Source organism: Mesoplodon mirus (genome assembly GCF_964341445.2).
Source record: "Mesoplodon mirus genome assembly, contig: SUPER_3_unloc_2, whole genome shotgun sequence".
In the NCBI taxonomy this organism is placed as follows: domain Eukaryota; kingdom Metazoa; phylum Chordata; class Mammalia; order Artiodactyla; family Ziphiidae; genus Mesoplodon; species Mesoplodon mirus.
Genome location: NW_028295808.1, coordinates 443128 through 454482, shown reverse-complemented (window position 1 = coordinate 454482; position 11355 = coordinate 443128). Strand labels below are relative to the sequence as shown.

General features: G+C 53.7%; 1 protein-coding gene across 1 annotated transcript; it reads left to right on the top strand.

Annotated features, from left to right (window-relative positions):
* Positions 1 to 488: 488 nt before the first annotated feature.
* On the top strand, positions 489 to 10105 carry LOC309801689 (Golgi-associated RAB2 interactor protein 4-like; the record flags this gene model as incomplete). Its single annotated transcript, XM_082646762.1, has 2 exons — positions 489 to 1306; positions 10084 to 10105. The coding sequence occupies 2 exons, from the start codon at positions 489 to 491 to the stop codon at positions 10103 to 10105; spliced, it is 840 nt and encodes a 279-aa protein (XP_082502888.1).
* Between the last annotated feature and the right edge of the window lie 1250 nt (positions 10106 to 11355).

Sequence of the window (11355 nt, the reverse complement as noted above, 5' to 3'; positions counted from 1 at the left end):
TGGGGGATGAGGCAAAGGGCTCTGTGACAGTGATAGGTCACAAAGGGCTTTGTGACACTGATAGGTCACAAAGGGCATCAGAGGATAAATAGGCTGTGCCAGGGGGTTAGGCTGACAAAGTGGTTACTTCTCTCACTAGGACGGAAGTTCACCACAGCCTCTTGGGGAGATAAAAACCCAGAAGCAGAAGTGAGGTGAGGCGGAGGGGGAGCCTACCGTACCTCTCGACACACTTGAAGAGATTCAGCCGGGGCTCCAGGCGCCCTACAGCGTCCCAACTGTGATCATCTGTGCCCCTACACACACCCCTGCCTCTGGGAGACCCGGAGGCAAACGTGGGGGCCTGTGGGGCGGGCTTGGAAGACCTGCCACAGGGCCGCGTGTGTGACGCAGGAGCATCACAGCTCGCTCTTCTGCCAGTGAGGCCGAGGGAGGGAAGGGCCAGGGAGCCGCCTTAACCGCGCTGTCTGTCGTGATCAAAGACAGCCATGAGTGGGGACTCTCTGCTCCCGTATCACACGGCCCGGAGCAGCACCTGGGTGGACCTGTTCAACACCACCACGGGGAAGCTGCAGCAGCAACTGCACAAGGGCGAATACGACCATTTCAAGTACGCGCCGATATTCGAGAGCGACTTCATCCAGGTCACGAAGAGGGGAGAAGCGATTGACGTGCACAACTGGGGCGGCCTGGTGACCATGGGCATCACATCCACCAGCCCCGTCCTCCCGCTCCCAGACATCATGCTGCTGGCCCAACGGGCCACCGGCTGTGAACAGCACGCCGAGCGCAGCCAGGCCACCAAGGGCAAGAGCCACAAGGCTGCAAAGACCTTAGAGCTCACCAGGCTCCTTCCCTTGGGGTTCGTGAGGATCTCCACTCACAATCGTGAGAAACAACAGCTGCGCGTGAAGCTTGCCACTGGCCGCTGCTTCTACCTGCAGCTGTGTCCCCCTCTGGACGCGCGGGAAGACCTCTTCGCCGAGTGGGAACAGCTGATTTACCTCCTGCGACCACCAGTGGACAGTGAAAGCAACACCTATGCCGTTCCCGTCTGGGACATGCCCTGCATGCCTGTGTTCGAGGAGGAACAGGACGGGAGGAGCCCGGCCGTGGAGGATTTCCAAGGAAAGGGGCATCAGGACCAGGTGAACGTCAGCAGCCTGCACACGTGCCCTGAGGTGGCCGGGGCCACGCCTGCAGCTTTTGCTGGGGGGCACGGAATCCAACTGGACTCCCACAAGCCCGATACCATGCCCGATGTGGCCACTGCGAAAGCAAAACCTACTACAGGGCTCGACAAAGCGTCAGCATCGCAGTCAACGATTAAGGTGGAGACAGCAGGGGTGGCAGGAGGCACCGCAGCGGGTGCTTTGAGCTCGGCAGTGATCAAGTCTCCTGCCGCTGAAGAGCGGAGCACGGCCATAGCAGCCACAGCCAGCGACGGGCCCGGAGGAAGCAAAACCAACAGAGCCACTGGGGACACTGCCACAACATCCCTGAGGAGCGGGAAAACGGCCTTGGCAGGTGCTGAGAACAATTCAGAGTATGCTTCCAGCACGTCCACCAGCCTCTCCCCAGGGGCCGGCATGACTGTGGTCGGAGCAGAACCTACCAGCAAGACTGTCAAAGCAAGAGCCGACAAGGACGATGAGGGGACCCTCGTCTCAAGCTTGCCACAGGAAGGCAAAGTGAGCGAACAGGATGGCAGCTCACAGAGAGTGTCCCAGGCCCGCAAGGGAAGAAGGGAGAGGAGGGAGCACTGGGGAGAGGACAGAGCTCTGACGAGCCCCAAGCTCTGCAGTTCCGTGGAAAGCCACCACAAGGCAGCGGGGAGCAAGACAATCCCCAAAGCAGCTGGCCCGTGCTCAGGCGGCCGCAGAGCCACTAGAGAGGACCAAAAGGCCAAAGGCCACGGCAGCCCGGGGGGCAGCGAGCAGGGCGCTGCTCCCAAAGGCATCAGCCGTGCTCCTATCACCAGTGAGTCCAAGACCTCGCACAAATCGGGCAGGAGCTTATCTCCAGCGCGTTCAGGTCCCACCACCAACATACTCAGCAGGATCAGCTCTTTCTTCAGGAATGTGAGAGCCAGACTTACAAAAAAGACAGTGGCCTCATCACGAAATAAACATGGGAGCATCCTGGCGGAGCCAGTGGAAGGGACCCGAGTGGAGGCCATGACAGAGACAGCAGAGAGTGGCCAGGGCCTGGAAATCACCGGTGTGACATCTGAGACCATGGAGCCAGTGACCGTTGAAGCCCATCAATAGGACCTAGAGCTGGGAGCTGCAAAGGGGACCAGGGCTCTGGGAAATACCCCTGGAGAGCCCATTTCAGCTTCCTTACTGCAATTTAAATAAAAAAACATACAGTCTGAGAACGCATGCAGTGTTTTGTCTGAATTTCTAGGTCCCGAAGCCCAGCCGTAGCCTCACAGTGGATTCTGTGATGTCAGCTGTGCCACAGTCTGAGACCCAGTGTCCAGGCAAGGGCAGCCCCGCCTCACACGCATGCTCAGCGCCAACAGCACTGCTCCATCTGGCTTCCACTCCTTTCTGGCTTTGCCCCCCAGGGCCATGGCTCAAAGTCAGACTATGGTCTGGGAAGCTCTCCTTCACTATCCCGCTATTCTTATTATTATTTTTTTTTTTTTGCGGTACGCGGGCCACTCACTGTTGTGGCCTCTCCCGTCACGGAGCACAGGCTCCGGACGCGCAGGCCCAGCGGCCATGGCTCACGGGCCCAGCCGCTCCGCGGCGTGTGGGATCTTCCAGTACCGGGGCACGAACTCATGTTCCCTGCATCCTCAGGTGGACTCTCAACCACTGCGCCAGCAGGGAATCCACCCCCTATTCTTTTAATAAACACTTATTCCCACTGAAGGTCTGTGAACAGAGCCAGAACAGGACTCATGTCCCCTCGGGCTATTCAGTGGACAGAAATAAGGGCGGCAGTATTAGCTAGCAATCAGAACAGCAAGCACTCTCATCTAGACTTAGCCGTTCCCTGCCCAGGTATATACCCTGGAGAAACACACATGGTCTAAGAAACAACTCTGAGAATGTTTAGAGCAAAAATAACTTAACAGCACAACACGGGCAACAGCCCAAATTTCCATCAGCAGAATTCATACAGCAGGATAGGATGAGATTGGCATATTCAATAGTGAAAAATAAATGAGCTACACACATTAGCATAGATCAACTTCTCATGGTTTTTAAAAACATCAAAAGAATGGGATACAGTTCCACTCATGGAACCATTCTGAAACAAGCTCAAACAACGGATTGCATAGGGTCCATGTTTAAAAAAACGGTAGCTAAACCTGAGGGAAGAGTAAACACAAAATGGAGGACAGTTTACTCTAGGGTGGAAAGGCTAGCTCAAGGAGGTTGACACAAGGCTGTTAGTGCTGCTGGGAATTGTTCTGTCTCTGAAGCAAGATGGTAGGTACACAGGTGTTGTAGTTTTCACATTTTACTAACTCTGAAATCAGGATGGTCCTACAATCACCGTGGCAGTTGTGATGAAGTTATTGGCCAATGCCTTTCTCTTTTAATCATTGTATTTATGCACAAAAATGATGTCAGAAAGGCTTGGCATCTTTAAAGGACATTTATTTAAGGTAAAGTACAAGAACACTTGTTTGGTTATTAGGAAAAGAAGGAACGATATGCCCATTTTACAGATGAGAACACTGAGGCTCAGAGAAGGTAACCTGCTGCAGTCGCACAATGGGATCTTTGCAGAACAGTGATCCACCAGCCCACTTCTCTATGCAAAGCCCTGTCTGTAGTATGCGAAGGAAGCAAGCAAACAAGCCTGAGCTAGGACCAGCACAAGAACCCGCGGCACCACCATCCTTACCATCATGTTCCAACACTACAGAGATGAGCATCAATTTTACTAGATTGAGGGGAGGGAGGGGTGGGGGCCGGGAGCCGGTTTTCGAACTTCAGTGAGCTCACAGCTCTTAGCTGGCCTTATCTCGAGAGCATCCAGTCCACCCTTGAGCTGTGTCTGGCTCCCAGGCTTCTACCTCTAGCCTCTGGCATGACCCGGGCTGCGGCCAGAAACAGGCTCCCACCAGGAATTCCAGCGTTCACTCCTGGAACGTCCAGCATCCAGTCCTCCTCCAGCCACTAATTCAACTTTTGAATGCCCTGCTCACAAGGGTTTCTCCACACCAAATCTGCAGGAACTTTTTTCTTCTGGGGCTCCAAAACCAAATCCTTAAACCTCACATGAGGGAGAGTATTTGTTCGGTCAGAGCATCCTTGTTGATTGGACCTCCAGTTTGTGACTTCCACAGACCTCATCACGGGAGGCTGGGGAGAGGTCTCTTCTGTTGGTGGACGGAATGGTGGGCACTTGGTGGGGAGCACTGATGAGAAAGGGAGCCAGCCCAAGACCTACACATATGCACTGTTTCCCCTGGCCAAACAAGGTTCCTGACCCCAGAATTAACCCAGAGTTTCCCAGAAGACTAGGAGCTGCACGGAGCCGCAATTAATGCTTTACTCTCCACCAGCTTTTCCTTGGACCCAAGGAGGAGAAATTACAAAAAGATCACATCACACTCCTTTGATCTGATGATTTCCACACAGGCAAGTGCAGGGAAACACTAGTCTGAAGGAAGAAAATGCATTAAAAACACGTGCACAGGGACTTCCCTGGTGGCGCAGTGGTTAAGGATCCGCCTGCCGATGCAGAGGACCCAGGTTCGAGCCCTGGTCCAGGAAGATCCCACATGCCACGGAGCAACTAAGCCCGTGCGCCACAACTACTGAGCCTGTGCTCTAGAGCCCGCGAGCCACAACTACCGAAGCCCGCACGCCTAGAGCCCGTGCTCCCCAACAAGAGAAGCCAAAAATAAATAATAAAATAAATTTATGGGGAAAACAACACGTGCATAGCCCTTAGCTGTTTATAAAGTTCTTGAATGTGTGTGCCCCCTTCCGATTCTCACGTCTTTCCACTTTGCGGATAAGCAAGCGGAAGTTCAGAGCATTTGAAGGACTTGCTCAAGGTTGCAGGTGATGGTGCAGAGAGGGAGCTACCTCGGTGCAACAACTTTCAGACAGTGTGCCACCCCGGTCCCGCACAGAGGTACACAGATGGTGGAGGAGACAGGACAGCACGAGTCATGATCACAACTCTGAGTGACAAATACAATGAGAGACGTGTGTTTGGGGACTGGATCTATTCAGAGGAGGTGGTCTGGGGCATGGGAAGGAGTTCTGGGTTAGGGAAGGCTTCACAGGGGAACTGGCACTCACCATCGTCCACGTTTACCGAGATTTTATGAAAGGACAGAGTAAGGACCGCCACTGCCAACTCTGCCCTATTCGATACAATTAAACCATGAGCTTAAATGGTTCAAATTGATCCCATCGTCTTACATTGCTATAGATTTCATCCAGTAGCTGAATTTGGGGGAGGAAAAGAAAAAGGACCCACACAAAACTTTCCCACTTGAAGACATTTTTATTTTGGTAATGCACGTTAGTCCCTGGCAGGATGGGCCTGTCCTCCGTGGGGGCAATGGGGTGTTTGGGAGAGGATGGGGGCCCTGCCCTGAGGGGGCAGCTGGGGGATGAGGCAAAGGGCTCTGTGACAGTGATAGGTCACAAAGGGCTTTGTGACACTGATAGGTCACAAAGGGCATCAGAGGATAAATAGGCTGTGCCAGGGGGTTAGGCTGACAAAGTGGTTACTTCTCTCACTAGGACGGAAGTTCACCACAGCCTCTTGGGGAGATAAAAACCCAGAAGCAGAAGTGAGGTGAGGCGGAGGGGGAGCCTACCGTACCTCTCGACACACTTGAAGAGATTCAGCCGGGGCTCCAGGCGCCCTACAGCGTCCCAACTGTGATCATCTGTGCCCCTACACACACCCCTGCCTCTGGGAGACCCGGAGGCAAACGTGGGGGCCTGTGGGGCGGGCTTGGAAGACCTGCCACAGGGCCGCGTGTGTGACGCAGGAGCATCACAGCTCGCTCTTCTGCCAGTGAGGCCGAGGGAGGGAAGGGCCAGGGAGCCGCCTTAACCGCGCTGTCTGTCGTGATCAAAGACAGCCATGAGTGGGGACTCTCTGCTCCCGTATCACACGGCCCGGAGCAGCACCTGGGTGGACCTGTTCAACACCACCACGGGGAAGCTGCAGCAGCAACTGCACAAGGGCGAATACGACCATTTCATGTACGCGCCGATATTCGAGAGCGACTTCATCCAGGTCACGAAGAGGGGAGAAGCGATTGACGTGCACAACTGGGGCGGCCTGGTGACCATGGGCATCACATCCACCAGCCCCGTCCTCCCGCTCCCAGACATCATGCTGCTGGCCCAACGGGCCACCGGCTGTGAAAAGCATGCCGAGCGCAGCCAGGCCACCAAGGGCAAGAGCCACAAGGCTGCAAAGACCTTAGAGCTCACCAGGCTCCTTCCCTTGGAGTTCGTGAGGATCTCCACTCACAATCGTGAGAAACAACAGCTGCGCGTGAAGCTTGCCACTGGCCGCTGCTTCTACCTGCAGCTGTGTCCCCCTCTGGACGCGCGGGAAGACCTCTTTGCCGAGTGGGAACAGCTGATTTACCTCCTGCAACCACCAGTGGACAGTGAAAGCAACACCTATGCCGTTCCCGTCTGGGACATGCCCTGCATGCCTGTGTTCGAGGAGGAGCAGGACGGGAGGAGCCCGGCCGTGGAGGATTTCCAAGGAAAGGGGCATCAGGACCAGGTGAACGTCAGCAGCCTGCACACGTGCCCTGAGGTGGCCGGGGCCACGCCTGCAGCTTTTGCTGGGGGGCACGGAATCCAACTGGACTCCCACAAGCCCGATACCATGCCCGATGTGGCCACTGCAAAAGCAAAACCTACTACAGGGCTCGACAAAGCGTCAGCATCGCAGTCAACGAGAAATGTGGAGACAGCAGGGGTGGCAGGAGGCACCGCAGCGGGTGCTTTGAGCACGGCAGTGATCAAGTCTCCTGCCGCTGAAGAGCGGAGCACAGCCATAGCAGCCACAGCCAGCGACGGGCCCAGAGGAAGCAAAACCAACAGAGCCACTGGGGACACTGCCACAACATCCCTGAGGAGCGGGAAAACGGCCTTGGCAGGTGCTGAGAACAATTCAGAGTATGCTTCCAGCACGTCCACCAGCCTCTCCCCAGGGGCCGGCATGACTGTGGTCAGAGCAGAACCTACCAGCAAGACTGTCAAAGCAAGAGCCGACAAGGACGATGAGGGGACCCTCGTCTCAAGCTTGCCACAGGAAGGCAAAGTGAGCGAACAGGATGGCAGCTCACAGAGAGTGTCCCAGGCCCGCAAGGGAAGAAGGGAGAGGAGGGAGCACTGGGGAGAGGACAAAGCTCTGACGAGCCCCAAGCTCTGCAGTTCCGTGGAAAGCCACCACAAGGCAGCGGGGAGCAAGACAATCCCCAAAGCAGCTGGCCCGTGCTCAGGCGGCCACAGAGCCACTAGAGAGGACCAAAAGGCCAAAGGCCATGGCAGCCCGGGGGGCAGCGAGCAGGGCGCTGCTCCCAAAGGCGTCAGCCGTGCTCCTATCACCAGTGAGTCCAAGACCTCGCACAAATCGGGCAGGAGCTTACCTCCAGCGCGTTCAGGTCCCACCACCAACATACTCAGCAGGATCAGCTCTTTCTTCAGGAATGTGAGAGCCAGACTTACAAAAAAGACAGTGGCCTCATCACGAAATAAACATGGGAGCATCCTGGCGGAGCCAGTGGAAGGGACCCGAGTGGAGGCCATGACAGAGACAGCAGAGAGTGGCCAGGGCCTGGAAATCACCGGTGTGACATCTGAGACCATGGAGCCAGTGACCGTTGAAGCCCATCAATAGGACCTAGAGCTGGGAGCTGCAAAGGGGACCAGGGCTCTGGGAAATACCCCTGGAGAGCCCATTTCAGCTTCCTTACTGCAATTTAAATAAAAAAAACATACAGTCTGAGAACGCATGCAGTGTTTTGTCTGAATTTCTAGGTCCCGAAGCCCAGCCGTAGCCTCACAGTGGATTCTGTGATGTCAGCTGTGCCACAGTCTGAGACCCAGTGTCCAGGCAAGGGCAGCCCCACCTCACACGCATGCTCAGCGCCAACAGCACTGCTCCATCTGGCTTCCACTCCTTTCTGGCTTTGCCCCCCAGGGCCATGGCTCAAAGTCAGACTATGGTCTGGGAAGCTCTCCTTCACTATCCCGCTATTCTTTTTTTTTTTTTTTTTTTTTTTGCGGTACGCGGGCCACTCACTGTTGTGGCCTCTCCTGTCACGGAGCATAGGCTCCGGACGCGCAGGCCCAGCGGCCATGGCTCACGGGCCCAGCCGCTCCGCGGCCTGTGGGATCTTCCAGTACCGGGGCACGAACTCATGTTCCCTGCATCCTCAGGTGGACTGTCAACCACTGCGCCAGCAGAGAATCCACCCCCTATTCTTTTAATAAACACTTATTCCCACTGAAGGTCTGTGAACAGAGCCAGAACAGGACTCATGTCCCCTCGGGCTATTCAGTGGACAGAAATAAGGGCGGCAGTATTAGCTAGCAATCAGAACAGCAAGCACTCTCATCTAGACTTAGCCGTTCCCTGCCCAGGTATATACCCTGGAGAAACACACATGGTCTAAGAAACAACTCTGAGAATGTTTAGAGCAAAAATAACTTAACAGCACAACACGGGCAACAGCCCAAATTTCCATCAGCAGAATTCATACAGCAGGATAGGATGAGATTGGCATATTCAATAGTGAAAAATAAATGAGCTACACACATTAGCATAGATCAACTTCTCATGGTTTTTAAAAACATCAAAAGAATGGGATACAGTTCCACTCATGGAACCATTCTGAAACAAGCTCAAACAACGGATTGCATAGGGTCCATGTTTAAAAAAACGGTAGCTAAACCTGAGGGAAGAGTAAACACAAAATGGAGGACAGTTTACTCTAGGGTGGAAAGGCTAGCTCAAGGAGGTTGACACAAGGCTGTTAGTGCTGCTGGGAATTGTTCTGTCTCTGAAGCAAGATGGTAGGTACACAGGTGTTGTAGTTTTCACATTTTACTAACTCTGAAATCAGGATGGTCCTACAATCACCGTGGCAGTTGTGATGAAGTTATTGGCCAATGCCTTTCTCTTTTAATCACTTGTATTTATGCACAAAAATGATGTCAGAAAGGCTTGGCATCTTTAAAGGACATTTATTTAAGGTAAAGTACAAGAACACTTGTTTGGTTATTAGGAAAAGAAGGAACGATATGCCTATTTTACAGATGAGAACACTGAGGCTCAGAGAAGGTAACCTGCTGCAGTCGCACAATGGGATCTTTGCAGAACAGTGATCCACCAGCCCACTTCTCTATGCAAAGCCCTGTCTGTAGTATGCGAAGGAAGCAAGCAAACAAGCCTGAGCTAGGACCAGCACAAGAACCCGTGGCACCACCATCCTTACCATCATGTTCCAACACTACAGAGATGAGCATCAATTTTACTAGATTGAGGGGAGGGAGGGGTGGGGGCCGGGAGCCGGTTTTCGAACTTCAGTGAGCTCACAGCTCTTAGCTGGCCTTATCTCGAGAGCATCCAGTCCACCCTTGAGCTGTGTCTGGCTCCCAGGCTTCTATCTCTAGCCTCTGGCATGACCCGGGCTGCGGCCAGAAACAGGCTCCCACCTGGAATTCCAGCGTTCACTCCTGGAACGTCCAGCATCCAGTCCTCCTCCAGCCACTAATTCAACTTTTGAATGCCCTGCTCACAAGGGTTTCTCCACATCAAATCTGCAGGAACTTTTTTCTTCTGGGGCTCCAAAACCAAATCCTTAAACCTCACATGAGGGAGAGTATTTGTTAGGTCAGAGCATCCTTGTTGATTGGACCTCCAGTTTGTGACTTCCACAGACCTCATCACGGGAGGCTGGGGAGAGGTCTCTTCTGTTGGTGGACGGAATGGTGGGCACTTGGTGGGGAGCACTGATGAGAAAGGGAGCCAGCCCAAGACCTACACATATGCACTGTTTCCCCTGGCCAAACAAGGTTCCTGACCCCAGAATTAACCCAGAGTTCCCCAGAAGACTAGGAGCTGCACGGAGCCGCAATGAATGTTTTACTCTCCACCAGTTTTCCTTGGACCCAAGGAGGAGAAATTAGAAAAAGATCACATCACACTCCTTTGATCTGATGATTTCCACACAGGCAAGTGCAGGGAAACACTAGTCTGAAGGAAGAAAATGCATTAAAAACACGTGCACAGGGACTTCCCTGGTGGCGCAGTGGTTAAGGATCCGCCTGCCGACGCAGGGGACCCAGGTTCGAGCCCTGGTCCAGGAAGATCCCACATGCCACGGAGCAACTAAGCCCGTGCGCCACAACTACTGAGCCTGTGCTCTAGAGCCCGCGAGCCACAACTACCGAAGCCCGCACGCCTAGAGCCCGTGCTCCCCAACAAGAGAAGCCAAAAATAAATAATAAAATAAATTTATGGGGAAAACAACACGTGCATAGCCCTTAGCTGTTTATAAAGTTCTTGAATGTGTGTGCCCCCTTCCGATTCTCACGTCTTTCCACTTTGCGGATAAGCAAGCGGAAGTTCAGAGCATTTGAAGGACTTGCTCAAGGTTGCAGGTGATGGTGCAGAGAGGGAGCTACCTCGGTGCAACAACTTTCAGACAGTGTGCCACCCGGGTCCCGCACAGAGGTACACAGATGGTGGAGGAGACAGGACAGCACGAGTCATGATCACAACTCTGAGTGACAAATACAATGAGAGACGTGTGTTTGGGGACTGGATCTATTCAGAGGAGGGGGTCTGGGGCATGGGAAGGAGTTCTGCGTTAGGGAAGGCTTCACAGGGGAACTGGCACTCACCATCGTCCACGTTTACCGAGATTTTATGAAAGGACAGAGTAAGGACCGCCACTGCCAACTCTGCCCTATTCGATACAATTAAACCATGAGCTTAAATGGTTCAAATTGATCCCATCGTCTTACATTGCTATAGATTTCATCCAGTAGCTGAATTTGGGGGAGGAAAAGAAAAAGGACCCACACAAAACTTTCCCACTTGAAGACATTTTTATTTTGGTAATGCACGTTAGTCCCTGGCAGGATGGGCCTGTCCTCCGTGGGGGCAATGGGGTGTTTGGGAGAGGATGGGGGCCCTGCCCTGAGGGGGCAGCTGGGGGATGAGGCAAAGGGCTCTGTGACAGTGATAGGTCACAAAGGGCTTTGTGACACTGATAGGTCACAAAGGGCATCAGAGGATAAATAGGCTGTGCCAGGGGGTTAGGCTGACAAAGTGGTTACTTCTCTCACTAGGACGGAAGTTCACCACAGCCTCTTGGGGAGATAA